At 44.5% G+C, this 17,797-nt stretch overlaps 1 protein-coding gene across 1 annotated transcript; it reads left to right on the forward strand.

The window, feature by feature from the left end:
• Positions 1–8: 8 nt before the first annotated feature.
• On the forward strand, positions 9–17,797 carry rab5if (RAB5 interacting factor). Its single transcript, XM_038803605.1, has 4 exons — positions 9–222; positions 9,642–9,745; positions 11,080–11,209; positions 15,444–17,797. Exons 1-4 carry the CDS (start codon positions 121–123, stop codon positions 15,483–15,485), a joined length of 378 nt encoding a protein of 125 aa, XP_038659533.1. The 5' UTR covers positions 9–120; the 3' UTR covers positions 15,486–17,797.

The raw sequence follows: 17,797 nt of genomic DNA on the forward strand, positions 1-17,797 counted from the left end.
CTTCCTCCCCGGACGGGGCGCGCGTGCGCCGCTCTGGCGCCTGCAGTTGGGGAAGAGGAGTCGGCTGGGCGGGCGGGAGCGAGGCGGTGGTGGGGCGGCTTGTCGAGCGAGGACGGGAGAATGAGCGGGGGCAAGTCCAGAGAACACCCGCTGGCCAACGGCGGCATGAAAGTGTCGGTGTGGAGCAAAGTGCTGAAGAGTAACGCGGCCTGGGAGGACAAGGTGAGAGGCCGAGTGGGTGGAGGGACTGGAGGTGAGGGAGGCAGGGAGAGAGTGCGGGGCAAGGCCCGAGCCAGCAGCGCCCTGTCACCCTCTCTGAGTATCAGAGCCACTGAGTGCAGCCACTGCTGTCACTCTCATATCACCACCCACTGAATCGTACCTGTGGACAATTTCTACACTACCCCCATTGGCAAATCTCCTCGTGTTATCCACCCCCACCCCATCAAATTTAGGTCTGTGTCTGGAAAGAAAGAGCTTATTCCCTCCCCCAGACCCAGGGTGACGTTCTGGGAGTTAGAGCTAACAGCAACTTGAGATACCTGGTCAAGACCATTTGACAAGTATTGCCTCAAGTACAGATTTCTGTCTGACAGTAGGTTGAGACCAACATGCCAAACAGTGGTCAGCACTGTTGCTTCACAGCGCCAGGGACCCAGGTTCGATTCCCGGCTTGGCTCACTGCCTGTGCGGAGTCTCCCCGAGTCTGCGTGGGTTTCCTCCCACATATCCCGAAAGACGTGCTTGTTAGGTCAATTGGGCATTCTGAATTCTCCCTCCGTGTACCCCAACAGGTGCCGGAGTGTGGCGACTAGGGGCTTTTCACAGTAACTTCATTGCGGTGTTAATGTAAGCCTATTTGTGACACTGATAACGATTATTATTATTAGAAACATGTCCAGTTGATGATGCTGGTGGTGGTGATGCAAGCTGAGCAAACTTGTATGGTCGTCATGAATTTTAAAACAATTAGCTTGAGAGATTGGCATGGGGGGGGCCGGAGCAAAGTCCTTTTGCTTCCTTGTAAATGGGTGGTGCTCAGGGATCGATGTATTCCAAGTTTCAGAAACAGATCTTGCGCGTTGAAAAGGAGTATCAATGTGCTGTAACCATAGAGCAATTGGAAAATAAATGGAAGGTTTGTGTTGAATATGCAACGTCGTCATACTATAGATAAATATCAATACCATCAAGCGGTATTTCCTTAGCAATAACCTGCTCTCTGACGCTCAGCTTGGGATCCGCCAGGATCACTCAGCTCCTGACCTCATTACAGCCTTGGTTCAGATTGGACAAAAGAGCTGAACTCCAGATGTAGGGAGATAGTGACTGTCCTCGACACCAAGGCCGCATTTGATCGAGTATGGCATCAAGGAACCCTAACAAAACTGGAGTCAATGGGAATCGGGGAGAAATCTCTCCACTGATTGGAGACATACCTAGCACAAAGGAAGAATGTTGTGGTTGCAGAAGGTCAGTCATCTCAGTCCAGGGACATCACTGCAGGAGTTCCTCAGGATAGTGTTCTAGACCATACCATCTTCAGCTGCTTCATCAGTGACAATCCTGCCAACATAAGGTGAGGTGCGGTATGCTCGCGGTTGATTGCACAGTGTTCAACACTATTTGCAATAACTCAGACACAAGCAGTCTTCATATAAATGCAGCAAGACCCAGACAATATCCAGAAATTCACGCTACACAAGTGCCAGGCAATGACCATCTTCAGTAAGAGAATCAAACCAATGCCCCTGACATTCAATGGCATTACCATCACTGACTGAATTCCCCACTATCAACATCCTGGGGGTTACCATTGACCAGAAACTGAACTGGGCTAGCCATATACTGTGGCTACAAGAGCAGGTCGAAGGCTAGGGATCGTGCGGTGAAACTCACCTCCTGATTCCCCAAAGCCTGTCCACCACCAGTAAGGCACTAGTCAAGAGTGTGATGGAATACTCCCCACTTGCATGGATGAGTGCAGCTCCCAACAAGCTCGACACCATCCAAGACATAGACTACTTAATTGGCACCCCTTCCACAAACATTCACTCCCTCTACCATTGATACACAATAGCAGCCGTGTGTACCATTTACAAGGTGCACGGCAGGAACTCACCAAGGCTCCTACACAGCACCTTCCAAACCAATGACCACTACCGTCTAGAAGGACAAGGGCAGCAGATACATGGGAACACCGCCACCTGGAATTTCCCATCCAAGTCCTGACATTCCTTCACTGTCGCTTGGTCAAAATCCTGGAACTCCCTCTCTAATAGCACAGTGGGTGTACCTATACCACATGGACTGCAGCAATTCAAGAAGGCAGCTCACCAGCACCTTCTGAAGGGCAATGAGGGATGGGCAACAAATGCTGGCCTCGCCAGTAAAGTACACATCCCCATAAAATGAATTTTTAAAACAAAATTATAAGGGCCTCCTGGAAGATCTTGTAAAATAAAGAGTTTACATATATGTGTGTGTATAGTTGTATATGCACATAACTATATAGCTTACTTTGGGGGTGAAGACAGGTGTGTCAGGTGCTCGGGGAGTCCAGCGAACCATGCCCATATGTTCTGGGCATGCCCGGCACTGGAGGAGTTCTGGAAGGGGGTGGCGAGGACGGTGTCGAGGGTGGTGGGATCCAGGGTCAAGCCAGGATGGGGACTCGCGATTTTTGGGGTTGGGGTGGAGCCGGGAGTGCAGGAGGCGAAAGAGGCCGGTGTGCTGGCCTTTGCGTCCCTAGTAGCCCGGCAAAGGATCTTGCTACAATGGAAGGATGCGAGGCCCCCAAGCGTGGAGACCTGGATCAATGACATGGCGGGTTTCATTAAGCTAGAGAAGGTCAAATTCGGGGGAGGGAAAAGGTGGGGGGGGGGGAAGGGGGAGGGAAAAGGTGGGGGGGGGGGAAGGGGGAGGGAAAAGGTGGGGGGGGGAAGGGGGAGGAAAAGGTGGGGAGGGGGAAGGGGAGGGAAAAGGTGGGGGGGGGGAGGGGAGGGAAAGGTGGGGGGGGGAAGGGGAGGAAAAGGTGGGGGGGGGAAGGGGAGGGAAAGGTGGGGGGGAAGGGGAGGGAAACGGGGGGGGGGAAGGGGAGGGAACCGGTGGGGGGAAGGGGGAGGGAAACGGTGGGGGGGGAAGGGGGAGGGAAACGGTGGGGGGGAAGGGGGAGAGAAACGGTGGGGGGGGGAAGGGGGAGAGAAAAGGTGGGGGGGGAAGGGGGAGAGAAAAGGTGGGGGGGAAGGGGGAGGGAAATGGTGGGGGGGAAGGGGGAGGGAAAAGGTGGGGGGGGCGGATGATGACTATGTTTATTTAATTTAAATTTATTTTTAAGTTCTTTTGTTCATTGGGGTTGGGGGGTTGGGGGATGTGATACATGCTTCGATACGGTCTGGGGTGTTACGGTTATTATGGGTTATTTTGTTGCATTTCATTGTTTGTCATTATGTTTTTTATTTTCTGTAAAAAATTCCAATAAAAATTATATTTAAAAAAAAACTATATAGCTTAATGCTTCAGTGTCCAGATGGAACACCCAAGGAACCTCAAATGGTTCTTGATGGTTGCTCACTAATGTTTCTCATTGCGGCTGAACGGTCTAAAACTCATGGTAAAGTTCTGATGAAGGGAACACATCTGAAAAATCAATATGTCTCATTTTTCTTTACTGGCACTGTTCCAGCATTGTTAATTCACTTTAGATCTTTTGTTGAAACAGATTTGGATTGGACAGGGTTAGTTAATGATGAATTCAGGTTAAGATTCTGAATAGTATGTTGTGATATTTGATTGTACTTGCATAAAACGTTAAGTGGTTTTTAAAATAAGTGGATGCAGCACGATAAGAGTTTGTAAGCTTCAATTACAGCACTTCTCTCTGTTAGTAGAAAAGTATGTCAGAGATCGTCGCCGTGTAATCACAGTGATATGACAGAAAATGAAAGGTCTCTGATGAGCCATCGTGTATAAGTTGTGTCCATCTTGTAAACTAGACCTTTCATTATGTATTCTTCATGCTATACTTGATAAGTGATCAAATGAATTGGTTATCTTATACTCAAACTGTGAATACTAAAAACAACTTTCAATTTTTTCTTTTCTTTTTTTTTTGAAATAATTTGAGAGTACCCAGTTCTTTTTTTCCAATTAAGGGGCAATTTAGCGTGGCCAATTCATCTACCCTGCACATCTTTGGGTTGTGGGGGTGAGACCCTCGCAGACACGGGGAGAATGTGTGAACCCTACACGGACAGTGACCCCGGGCCGGGATCGAACCTGGGTCCTCGGTGCCGTGAGGCAGCAGTGCCAACCACTGCGCCACCGTGCCGCCCTTATTGATGTAATTCAATGATTGGCTTCAACAATCCCCCACCATCAACACCCTAGGGATTATCCTTGACCAGAAACTGAACCGAACTAACCATGTAAATATTGTGGCTACAAGACCAGGTCAGAGTAACTCCCCTCCTGACTCCCCAAAGTCTGTCCACAAAGCACAGGTCAGGAGTGTGATGGAATACTCTCTACTTTTGGCTCCAGCAATGTTGAAAATGAGGCACCATCCAGGACAAAGCACCACTTTAAATGTTCACCGCTGTCACACAGTGGCAGCAGCATGCACCATATACAAAATTCAATGCAGCAACTCACCAAGGCTCCTTCAACAGCAGCTGCCAAACCCATAAACCTCTACCACCTAGGATAGGGATAGCATATGTATGGAAATACAGCCACCTGCATGTTCCCCTCCAAGTCATGCACCACCCTGATTTGGAACTATATCACCATTTCTTCATTGGATCTTCCTTCTGAATGTCACTGTAGATTTACTTACAATGGATGAACTGCAGTGGTTCAAGATTGTGGCTTTGCAACTTCTCATGGGCAATTAGGGATGAGAACCAAGTACTTGACTTGCCAGCTACACTCGCATCCCACAAAGAATAAAAAATTGTAATGTTGTAGAATCTTTATTGCACCAACTCTAGGCTGGTTTATCTCAGTGGGCTAGACAGCTGGTTTGTGATGCAGAACAAGGCCAGCAGCGCAGGTTCAATTCCCATACCGGCTTACCCGAACAGGTGCCGGAATGTGGCGACTACAGGCTTCTCATAGTAACTTCATACTTGTGACAATAAAATGTAATTATTATCTTAAGTACAATGCTATCTTGATGAAATGAGAATCATTTTAAAGACAATAGTGTCCTTCCATGTGGAGTACTAACAGTGCCCATGAGTTGTGATGTGATTACTGGATGGATGCTCCGTTTTATTCAGGGTGAGGTTCAGTGTAGCAAAAAAGTGTTACAAAATACAGACTTAAACATCGGAGGAGAGCAGGATCGGGAACTTTGCCCTGAAAGATGTCTGGAGTTTTTGTGCAGGTGCAGATTGGGAAAGGTTAAGCATTTGAAGTCCTTTGGGCTGAGGGCACGAGCCCAGTCTGCCTGTGTAAAAAGAAAATAGGGTCATGTCACGCAGACACAGGGAAAATGTACAACCTCCGCAAGGACAGTGACCCGGAACCGGGATTGAACCCGGGTCCTCGTCGCCGTGAGGCAGCAGTGCTAACCACTGCACCGCAGTGCTGCCCTGCCTCAACTTTCTGACTTTGTATGGTAAGGTTTATTTTTTGTTTAAGACTTGTGGAATTTTGTGGCTTTATTGCAAGTATCTTGAATCTCAAACTTTGTCTATTTTGAAACAAAACATTATTGGCCCTTAACCGGAACGTATCAAAACCAGTGGGCATGATCCAGGATCATAACTGTTGTCACACAACATAGGAATTAGGAACATAAGTAGACCATTGAGCTCTTCGAGCCTGCTCCGCCATTCAATAAAATCATGGCTGATCTCTTCCTGGTCTCAAATCTACCTCCCTACCTGTTCCCCATATCCCTTTAACCTGTATTTTAAAATCAGAAATATATCTATTTCCTTCTTTAAACGATTTAACGACTCAGGCTCTTCCGCACTATGGGGAGGCAAGTTCCTCATCTCAGTTCTAAATCTCAACCTATATCTGTGACCCCTCATTCTAGAGTTCCCTACAAGGGAAGCATTTGGTCTATGTTTACTTTATCAATCCCATTAGGTATCTTAATACCTCGATCAGATCCCCTCATCCTTCTAAACTCCACGAGTACAAGCCCAAATGGTTTAATCTCTCCTCATAGGTCAACCCTTCCATCCCCGGAATCAATCTGGTGAGCCTCCTCAGAACTTCCTCCAATGCCACCACATCCTTTCTCAAATAAGGAGACCAAAACTGGACACAATACTCCAGATGCGGACTCACCAACACCCTGTACAATTGCAACAACACTTCTCTACTTCTATACTCCAGACCTTTTGCAATAAACGCTAACATTTCATTTGCAAAAAGCAGCTGGACAAAATACATCAAGTAAATGGAGCAGTTTCTATACTGAATGATCTATGTAATTGTGAGCATAGACGATTTTAAAATCATATGACTTGATTTTAATTGGTGATAATTACCATTTTGTGTTGTGAAATATTGGTATGAATATGCAAGCTTCTGTGCAATAAAAGTGTGTGCAAGATTGTTTTGAAAGAGTTATTTTCTGATGGTTGACTTAAATTCTGCTTAAGTTAGATTTAGATAAAGACCCAGTTTGATTACTTAAACTGCATATCACTTGGCTCTACAGCAGGGTTTCAAATTATTTTTCCAAAGAATTCCAAGTAGATGGAATGGATTTTCACAAATATCTGTTCTTTGGTGTTTGCTCGAGTCTTCTCTTTTGGAGCATAGCCAGTCTTCTGTAGGAAACTTTGAACGCTGGCAGTTTTACTGCTCCATACTAATTGTTGCCCTGAATGCTATGCCAGCCCTTTTCTGCCTGTCTGTCCTATCTCTATATCACACATGTTCACAGCAAAGGACGTCATCCTTCATCTAGATCCTGAGATTTACATAGCCCTCTGATTAACTTCAATTTACTAGTATCCCCAAATCACCTTTATTTGCCTATGTAAAACAATGATCGAGAAGGCACGGCAATTTAGGCAACAGAGCACCACAATCCTGTGCCAGACCAATGACCAACCTATAAAATACTGGCATTTATCTGTTGGTCTGGGTGAACTTCCAATGACCAAAACATCATTGAAATTCCGATATACTCCAGGACAGAGTCGCATCACTCCCCTACCAGAAGTAACCTGCCTGGACGATAGTATTTACTATGGGCACCCTGCTTTAGGAGAGATGTCAAAATATATGAAAAGGTGCAGGAGATAGTTAATAGAATTCATAGAATCTTTACAGTGTGGAAGGAGGCCATTCGGCTCATCAAGTCTGCACCGACCTCTGAAAGAGTACTTCACCTAAGCTCACTCCCCTGCCCTATCCCATTAACCCCTTAATCTAACCTACGCATCTTTTTTTGGACACTAAGGAGCAATTTATCATGGCCAGTCCACTTAACCTGCACATCTTTGGACTGTGGGAGGAAACCCGAGCACTCGGAGGAAGGCCAAAATTGAACCTGGGTCCCTGGCGCTGTAAGGCAACAGTGCTAACCACCGTGCCACCCGAATGAATATCATAGATAAGTGACTTTGGTTATATGGATGGATGGAGAAGTTGTGGTTGTTCTTAAAGAAGTGAAGGTTAAGAGGAGATTAAATAGAGGTGTTCATTTTGATAAAATTAGGAGAAACTGTTTCTTCCGGCCAAAGTGTCAGTAACCAAGGACACTGATTTAAAGTGATTAGCAATAGAACCAGAGAGGAACTTAGGTTTTTGTAATGCAGTGAGTTACAATTGTCATCCAAAAAGGTTAAGTGGGATTACTGGGTTACAGGATTGGGTGCTCTTTCCCAGGGCTGGCGCAGACTCGATGGGCCGAATGTCCTCCTGCACTGTAACTTCTATGTAAATATTGAGCAGCCTGCAAAGGCAGTGGAAGCAGATTTAATGGTTGCTCTCAAAAGAAAATTGGATAAATACTTGTGGAGGGAAAAACAAATTACACGGCTATGGGGGAAGAGCCAGGAGGTGAAATTAATTGAATAGCTTTTTCAAAGAAGCTTGAAGAGATGTGTTGTGCCGAACCTGGGACCATGGCACTGTGAGACAACAGTGCTGACCACTGTGCTACCGTGCCACCCTATTAGATATCTATTACATAGATATCCCAGTTGCCAACTAAACAATATGACCTTGTTCCAGACCTCAAACTCCTGACAGAACCAGTATTCCACCTTCAGTGGCTGTGACGTCAGATGACTTCCATCCCTAAACCCCTTCAACCCTCTACTTGTCTCCTTTAAAACGTTCCTTTAAAGCTGCCTCTTTAACCGAGCAGTTGAATGCGTGTCCTGATATTTCCTTTTGTGACATGGTGTCAAATTATGTCTGCTCAGGAGAAGTGTCTTGTGTTGTTTTACTATCACAAGGGAGGCACTGTTTAAATGCAAATTATAGCAACGGCACCAGAGTTTTTTGAACAATGTTTAGGAGGATAACAATAAGGCTGAGCTGAAGTTTTCCAGTAAGAGTTAAAAAGTGATGCACTGTGGCTCTAAGGTGTTTTGCGTTTTTCGCCCTGACTCTTGTTAACTTTAATGGCAACAAGGATTTCAAGTTTAAAGCAAAACAACTTTTATGAATGGATGATATAATCATGGGACCTGGGAAGCAAATTTAGTTAACAGGTAAAAAAAATTTTAAGAATTAAAACGCGTGGAATAACTTTTATTAATCCTAGATTTCAATAAAAGAGAATTTAAAATGGTGAAAACGTTGTGGAAGGATGGACAAAAGTAAATGTGTTGAATTGGATTGGGTTAACAGCACAACAAAGTCAGTTTTCAAATCTGACCTTGTTTTTTTTCCTGCAGTAGGCATGGATTCAGCATTCATAGAATCATAGAATTTGCAGTGCAGAAGGAGGCCATGCAGCCCATCGAGTCTGCACCAACTCTTGGAAAGAGCACCCTACCCAAGCCCGCACCTTCACCCTATGTCCATAACCCAGTAACCCCACCCAGCACTAAGGGTAATTTTGGACACTTAAGGGCAATTTAGCATGGTCAATCCACCTAACCTGCACGTCTTTAGACTGTGGGAGGAAACCGGAGCACCCGGAGGAAACAGACGCACACACGGCGAGAACGTGCATGCTCCACACAGACAGTGACCTAAGCCGGGAATCGAACTTGGGACCCTGGAGCTGTGGAGCAATTGTGCTAACCACTATGCTACCGTGCTGCCCCATTACAGTGTTATGTTTGCTGGAAACCTCCAAGCTCTTGTGTTTGCCCCCATCCCTTCGCCTCCCCCAGCCCTACTTTTTTCCTTTAAAATTCCTTAAAACCTCCCTCTCTGACCCAGCGTTTGGTCATCTGGTATAATACCCATATGGTTTGGTATCATATTTTGGTTTGTATGCTATTTGGCTGCATTTGCACCTCTGACCAGTATGTTCCGTACATTCAAGTCAAAATTCTGCTGCTGTATAATTCTTGATTTATTGCAGATTTGTATTGAAATAGCCTTTGAAAAGTCAGTCTTGAAGAGAAGCTCGTTGGAATTGATTCTTTTTCCTTGTTGTTTTAGAATGGTGGACAAAGTTAACTGAATGTTTTTCCTCTTCTTTCCAGGATGAGTTTCTCGATGTGATCTACTGGTTTCGACAAATAATTGCAATTATTTTAGGTGTTATATGGGGAGTTGTTCCACTTAAAGGATTCTTGGGAATAGCAATGTAAGTTCATAGTGTGTTCCTTTATTAATAGAATAGGAGTGAAATATTTATATTCAAGTCAGATTTGTTTTGCATATTTGTGGTTCACTGTCATCTTTATTAAATTATTTCCAGTTTTGGGATTTCCTTTTGGTTTTTTAAAAGATCTGTTCCCCACCCCCTGGAAAGTGTCGTGCTCGCATGCCCTATAACACCAGTTGGCAAGGAAGTGGGCAATTGTTCATTCTGATCAAGCCAAACATTATGATCCAAGGGAAGTCTTGAATCTGTAGTAGATCCCTCCCTTCCTTCACATTCCAAATTTTACGGCATTTTGTTTTCTTCAGGTTTAGTTCTCAGCCCTCTTACCCTGCCGTTTCACAAGAATTCTGAGCTGGGTCAGCAATCGTCAGTTAACCTGACTCAAAATTGCCATGTTGTCCACAAAGTATGCCCATTTCTCCCAGGAGCGGCTCATGAATTGCACATTGGGTTGCACCATCAAAACCGAAGATAGTTCTACCTGTGAGTTAGGTGGACAAGATGCTGGGATAGACAAAATTGTGAAAAACAAATTAAAGACCTTTCCCTATGCGTTTTTTCCCCCCACTAAAATCAGGCCTCATATCATTACAATTCACCTCCACCATACACGCTACAAAGGCACACACCCATATATCCAGTGGTTCTGTCTTCATTTCAAGCCCTGCTGGGTATTAGCACAGCTTTATAACAGAGGACCAAGGAAAGCAGTTCTCAGCAACACTGAGACCGCGGAGAGGAAATCTGCTCGATACACAAATTCTGGATTTGCTTATCTGCCAAGGATTTACTGTTTTAGGTCTGTTGTTCCTGTTCATTTCCGGTTCAGGGTATATTTGCGAGTGGAGTGGGATTGTCTTCAGGATGATTAAAAATGTTATAATTAATAAATGCTGCTATTGTTTTGGGCTTCCTCTGTCTAAATACATGGGATTTTGAGGTAATTATCTGGGTACCCTGGTGGCCCGTTTGTGAAAGTCCCAGTTGACGTCTTAAATTTCTTAAGAGGGTAGTAGATGGTACATGAGAATGGTCCTCATCCCTAACCTAGGAAGGAACAAATATCAGCAGATCCAACAACATCTGCTGGAAAGAGTTTGTATGTGGATGGGCCAGGAAAAGATTGCATATTGCATCTGTGGAGAGAGAAACAGAGTTAATGTTTCGGGTCCAATATGACTCTTCAGAAACGTCAACTCTGCTTCTCTCTCCGCCATTTTCTGTTTTCATGACCACCTCTTTGTTGTCGATTTATAATCTTTGTAGGTTGGGCAGATATCTGTGTAAATGCTCTTTGGGTTTTTTGCTTCCAGATTTTGTCTCATCAATGCTGGGCTTCTGTACCTCTACTTTAGCAGCTTTCAGCAAGTAGACGAAGAAGAGTATGGCGGAACATGGGAACTAACAAAAGAGGGATTCATGACATCTTTTGCATTGTTTTTGGTAACTGGTTATTACTACACGTGCATAATGTAGAAAAATCCTGCTAAATAACATTTATATTTTAAAAAGCAACAATTAATTCTTCTCCACTTGTAGAATTGCGTACAGACTCTATAAATGTGACTTGTTATGAACCTGCTTTATAAATGTCTGCGACTGGTGCATGGTGTGCAGTTCCTACTTCCATTATATACTGAAAGGTAACACATATAGGATGTGCAAAAGTATATTTTATTTGGGAAATTGTGTTCTGTTCTTATTCTTGAAATTACTGTTGTCTGTGCATAATTGACTAGCTCAAAATTATTGGAAGGGCTTTAACTAGGCACTGCAGTGCATTGATAAATAACATTTGAAGAAACACTTTTTTAAAAGTAGACTCGGATGCAATAGAAGAACATAAGAATTAGGAGCAGAAGTAGGCAATTCAGCCCTTTGAGCCTGCTCTGCTATTCAATCAGATCATGGCTGATCTCTTCCTGGTTTCAAATTCACCTCCCCACATGTTCCCCATATCCCTTTAACCCGTTTTTGAAATCAAAGATATATCTCCTTCCTGAAACCATTTAATGACTCCAACTCCACCGCACTACGGGGCAGCGAGTTCTACAAATTCACACCCTCTACAAGAAGTGGTTCCTCCTCATCTCAGTTTTAAATCAACTGCCTCTCAACCTATATCCATGACCTCTCATTCTTGATTGTCCATTCAAGGGGGAGCATTTGGTTTACATTTACTTTCTCAATCCCTTTTAGTATTTCATACACCTCGATCAGATCCCCTCTTCTCCTTCTAAACTCCAGCGAGTATAAGCCCAAACTGTTTAATGTCTCCTCATATGCCAACCCTTTCATCCCCGGAAGGGAATATGTTGCACATTAGTGGCAGTTAATGCTAATGTAACTGAACAATGATACAGTAGTCCCCCGTTATACCGCGCTCCGCAATACCGCGGTTCGCGATATACGGCGGGGGGGCTTATGGACCCCAACTGTCAGCTTCCCTCTCCGGATCAAAGTGAGCCGGCCGCTGAAATTGACACTGCCGGCTGATTGGAGGGAGATTCAGTGAGAGAGGAGCAGCTCACACAACATCTGGAAGTAGATCGTGCAGAGCTACAGCTGGTACCTCCATAGTGGTTGAGATAGGGTGGGGGGGAGGGTGTGGGGGTGGCGGTGTGGAGAAAGGCCTGAACTGCAGGGGTTTGGGACCGAGGAGAGATGCGACACCCCCCTGCCACTTGTTCCCAAACCACCAAGTTGACAGCCCTGACACCTAAAACTGAATCCCAGCCTTGCCTTTGAAACTGACATGCAGCGCAGGGTGCAAGCGCGTGCGGCAGATGGGGTGCAGACAGCAAGACCTTGTAAGTTCCTGGTAAGTTTCTGTGGGTTGTTTTAATTAGATCCATGATGGGGGTTTTAAATTTATTAAAAAATCTATGCATGTGCTTCCCGTTGTGAGTCTACGGGGGTCTGACCTCTCCCCCCGCCCCCTGTAGACTCACAATGGGAAGCGCATGCATAGATTTTTTAATAAACTTAAAACCCCCATCGTGGATATCCGCGGCTCGGATGCAACGCGGGTGGTTGTCTTGGACCCCAACACCCGCGTTATAAAGGGGGACTACTGTATAATGATTCATTGGTTTCCTTCAGAGTTCAAAATGAAGTAGCCGTTTTTAAGAGTGCTGTGTTAAGATGGCTGGTTTGGTACCTATGTCCAGAAACAGTGATTGAGCTATGAAACTATCTAATTGTACCCATAATGGAGCAGGTTATCATAGTAGTCAAGAGTATGTTTAATTTCTGTTTTAAAAAATGAGCTGTTCCAAAGAATTGAAGGAAGTTGGGTCGGCCCTCTGTCTCAACTGTGCGTCGATATGAAGGCTGGAGCTGCACTCCTGCTTTTCACTGGCTTTGAAAGGGATTGAGATTCATGGTGGCTCAGAAAGGGATTGAGATGCAAGGGAGCGGATCATCTGGGGATGATGAGGATTTACAGTTGGGGAATTGTGTATGAATAGAGTGAGGTGGTTTCTGGAGCTGTTAACAGGAGGAGCTCACTAGATTCCAGTAACAAATATGTGGATCAATCAAAATAAAAATAGAACCAAATTTAACAAAAAACTCCGCTTCAAAATGGAGAGCTCATGTGATAGCTTAGTGAGTAAAAATTGGACATGGTACAGCACTTGATTAGAAAGACAAAAAGGCTCAATTGCTCTGTGGTTCACTGGTAGCACTCTGCCCCTGGAGTCAGAATGTTGTGGCTTCAAGTCCCACTTTAGAAACTCAAGCTCATCATCCAGGCTGACAATCAGTCTGAGAGTATGCTGAACTGTCAGCAGTGTGGGTTTTTGGATGATTCTTAAAACAAGACCCTGTCTGCCCGAAGAGGTGTATAAAAGTTCTTGGTGCAATTGGAAGAGGAGCAGGGGAGTACAGGCAACTTGATATGGTGGATTCAAAATTGGCTTAGCTGTAGGAGACAGAGGGTGATGACAGATGGCTGCTTTAGTGAGTGGAAGCCAGTGTCCAGTGGTGTTCTACAGAGATCTGTGCTGGTCCCCCTATTGTTTGTCATTTATATAAACGACATAGATGACTATGTGGGGGGCAGGATCAGTAAGTTTGTGTATGACGCAAAGATTGGTCGTGTGGTTAATTCCTGGTCTGGGTCACTGTCTGTGTGGAGTCTGCACGTTCTCCCCGTGTCTGCGTGGGTTTCTTCCGGGTGCTCCGGTTTCCTCCCATAATCCACAGGTTAGGTGGATTGGCCATGCTAAATTGCCCTTAGTGTCCAAAAAGGTTAGGATGGGGTTACTGGACTGTGTGGATAGGGTGGAGGTGTGGGCTTAAGTGGGATGCTCTTTCCAAGGGCCGTGCTGACTCGATGGGCCAAATGGCCTCCTGCACTGTAAAGTCTATGATTCTATGAAATATTTACCCTCAACTAACATCACAAAGCAATCTGGTCATTATCTTATTGCTGTTAGTGGGAGCTGTTTTGTGATAATTTGCTGTTTCCTGCATTACAACAATGACTACACTTCAAAAATGTGTTAGCTGTAAATACATGTTCCTGAGAATAATACAGAAGTGCAAGTTTGTTCATTTTTTTCTCTTCCGTGCTGATTTTTACTGATTTCAGCCAATTTGGTAGGAGTTCAGGTGCTAAAGTTGCCCGCTGTATTCCTGCCTAAACCATGAATCCTGTTTGGCACAGACACCATTCTTCATCACGATCTTTGGAGCCCTGGTTGAAAATGCAGGGCAGCATGGTAGCACAGTGGTTAGCACAGTTGCTTCACATCCCCAGGTTTGATTCCCGTTTGTGTCACTGTATGTGTGGAGTCTGTATGTTCTCCCCGTGTCTGTGTGTGTTTCCTCCAGGTGCTCCGGTTTCCTCCCACAGTCCAAAGACGTGCAGGTTAGAAGGATTGACCATGCTAAATTGCCCCCTAGTGTCCAAAAACGTTAGGTGGGGCTACTGGGTTACGGGGATAGGGTGGAGGTGTGGGCTTAAGTAAGGTACTCTTTCCAAGGACCTGTGCAGACCCAATGGGCCGAATTGCCTCCTTCTGCACTGTAAATTCTATGATTCTATATGTGCCAAGTGAGAGCAAATCAGTTCAACTGTGATACCCTCAGGGGTGAAATAACCTGTTGATACTTTCTATCTGAACTGATGGATGGAGAATTGCTGCTGAGTTATACATATTAGAGTATTAGTGACATTTTTGAAATTACATTCCAACATGAGTCTGCTCCTTCGGTAGATGAGGAAAGCCCGAGTGCAGGCTAAATCGGGTAAAACTTTAAAAAAAAATTTAGAGTACCCAATTATTGTTTCCAATTAAGGGGCAATTTAGCATGGCCAATCCGCCTATCCTGCACATCTTTGGGTTGTGGGGGTGAAACCCACGCAGACACGGGGAGAACGTGCAAACTCCACACAGACGGTGACCCAGGGCTGGGATTCGAACCCAGGTCCTCAGCGCCCTAGGCAGCAATGCTAGCCATTGTGCCACCGTGCTGCCCCGCGGGGTTAAAACATTTTTAATAAAACTCAATTGCCGCCCATTTATATTTTACCCAAATGTTGATGTAAATAGCTTGGCGGGTGCCAAGTGAATAATGTTCTTTTATCTAGGCTTTTGTGTAGAGTGAGACTGTAACTGACTGTTTTTAAGTGCAGCTTGTTAAATTTCCGCCTTTTATTTCATTCCAGGTTGTTTGGATAATTTTTTACACTGCAATTCACTATGATTAAAGATTGAAAATGGCTGCCTGTCCCCGTCAAGTTTTAAATTGCGAAAGGAGAGAGATGAAAACACTTTAAACCGTGTTTGCATTGTAAAAACTGGCATAGTTCAGAATCTTTTGTGCCATCAAATCACGGGACCTGTGAAGAAACCTTGGGTTATCTTGCAGCGAGCAGTATTCCCACTGAGGCTGTTTTTAATGTCTGCAATAATGTATGGAACATCCCAGGAACCTTAAAAGACATGGACCTCTGTTTTGAGACTGTTTGAAGAACTACAGCAGCGTCAAAGGCTGACGCCAACCATGTCAAAAGTGCAGCTTCCCAGTGTCATGCCCTCTAATGTCGGTACTCTTGTTGTTGGTATCTGTTTTAATTTAACAAATGTAAATTACTTGTAGAATTGGAGATGAAACATTAATTTTTGACTTGTACATCTTTCAGAGTTTGTATTTCAGACTTTATAATGGAAAATGATTGCACCTTTGGGTGGCATTAAAATTACAAACCCAAGACTGTTTTGTACCTGCTTCAGCCAGCTTTTCAAAATTCACTCACCTGATAAGGTTCAGTACTTGGGCCTATTTTGGGTTTCTCGACCTGTCTCCTTGACTTCCTTCTTCTTGTTTTCTTGTACTAATATCTATCCATGTTGTCAGAGATATATATAAATACATCAAACACGTTGATTTTTGATGTACAATATTTCCAAAGCTTTGAGGCCATCTATCTTTTACTGACTGTGAAATATATCCAAACGTTGATGGACGGCAAAAAGATCCTCTGATCCGTACAGCCTGATTCATAATTGTGATACTCATCGCACCATCTACGCTCCCTGTTCTGTTTTTAAAAATAAAACTTGTGACCTCCTGGGAGAGGTGCAAAACTGGATTTTAAAACCCATGTCAATTTGGGGAAGAGAATGTATTGGAAATCCTCGATGACCCTTCCTACCTGATCAAACTTGGCACAAGGAGATCACTGGCTCTGATAATGCCTTGCTGTGGCTCCCGTTTGTAAGGAGCAATCTCTGCCCCCCCGGCAGAAATGGGCCCAACTCTCGCTTGAATGAATTCGGTGAATTGTCGTCCACCAGACAAAGCAATTATTCATTCCGCTATTCTCTGGCAAAAAATAACCCCCTCCTAACCAAGAACTGGCCTTGTCTGTCTTACACTTGTGAGCAGTGGTCCTCTCCTAGCTATTGGAACAAGCTGCCAACCCTCAAACATTTATTCTCTGCAACACCTTATAAACCTCAATCAAATTGCATCTCTAAGGTGTCAGTTCTTTTAGCTTATCTTGATAAAATATATTTTTAAGTCGACTGCAAAACTTTATAAATAAGACACTAGTGGGGCCAGTAGATATGCGATATAAATGATCAACTAGAGTGCATTTTTGCTGAAGGACAGTAGTAGGTGCGGTACCTACATATAGAACTAGAGGAGACTAAAATGTTATTTCAATAATCTTACACGAGCATAGCTATATATCTGAATGTTCAAGTTCTGCTTAGCCCCCGGGTGTTATGGTCAGTATTCTTTATGCTGTGGCCCATTTCCTTCTTACACAATCTGTGGGCCTGCAGACTTTTTTTCCAGTGTTGCTTTCTGACAATGTGTAGTCTGTGTTTCAACTGACTTGACTTTGGGTTTGCTGCAATCACTAAAACACTTCACTGCTTTCTTTGGTTTTGCTCCGTTCGATGCGGAGCTAGGATAGTTAGCAACCTTCAGATAATCTGGAGAATTTTTATTTTAAGACTGAAGGGCAAGATGTTGGGTGGGGAGTCTTGGGGCAGCTGTTGGTAATAAATTATGCACCCACCTGACCTGCTGTCAAGGGACTGAAAATGTGAGGAATGGAGGCGTTTAGTTTTGGGTAAGAGAAGTAGAAAGAGATGGGATTGCGCTTTGTCCATGTTTGCCGCTGATCTCTACGGTGGTGGCGGTACAGGATGCAACATGCGAAGAATCAACATTTCCCCGTGGGTTTTGAGTTTCAACAAGCTGTTAATTGCATCTTCTCATTCCACTAAACTGGAGTTTGAACCACAGCTGTGATAGTTAGCCGGGCTGTCTTGTGCTCAGGTATAATTTAGAGATTCTGTGCATTAGGGAGGCCTTTCTGGGGAGACGAGGACAGCCCTATCCCTCAAGGATGTGTTCCTGGTTCAGTGTGCTGGAACCATGTTGATGGCTGCTGTTGTGGCCTTGCAAACACAAGTGGGGGAAAATTCCATTCAATTTAAAGATGTTCTTGCATATTGTATCCTGTGTTGAGCATTAACAAAATAAAAATACAATTTACTTTGA

The sequence above is a fragment of the Scyliorhinus canicula genome, chromosome 7, assembly GCF_902713615.1.
Source record: "Scyliorhinus canicula chromosome 7, sScyCan1.1, whole genome shotgun sequence".
In the NCBI taxonomy this organism is placed as follows: Eukaryota; Metazoa; Chordata; class Chondrichthyes; order Carcharhiniformes; family Scyliorhinidae; genus Scyliorhinus; species Scyliorhinus canicula.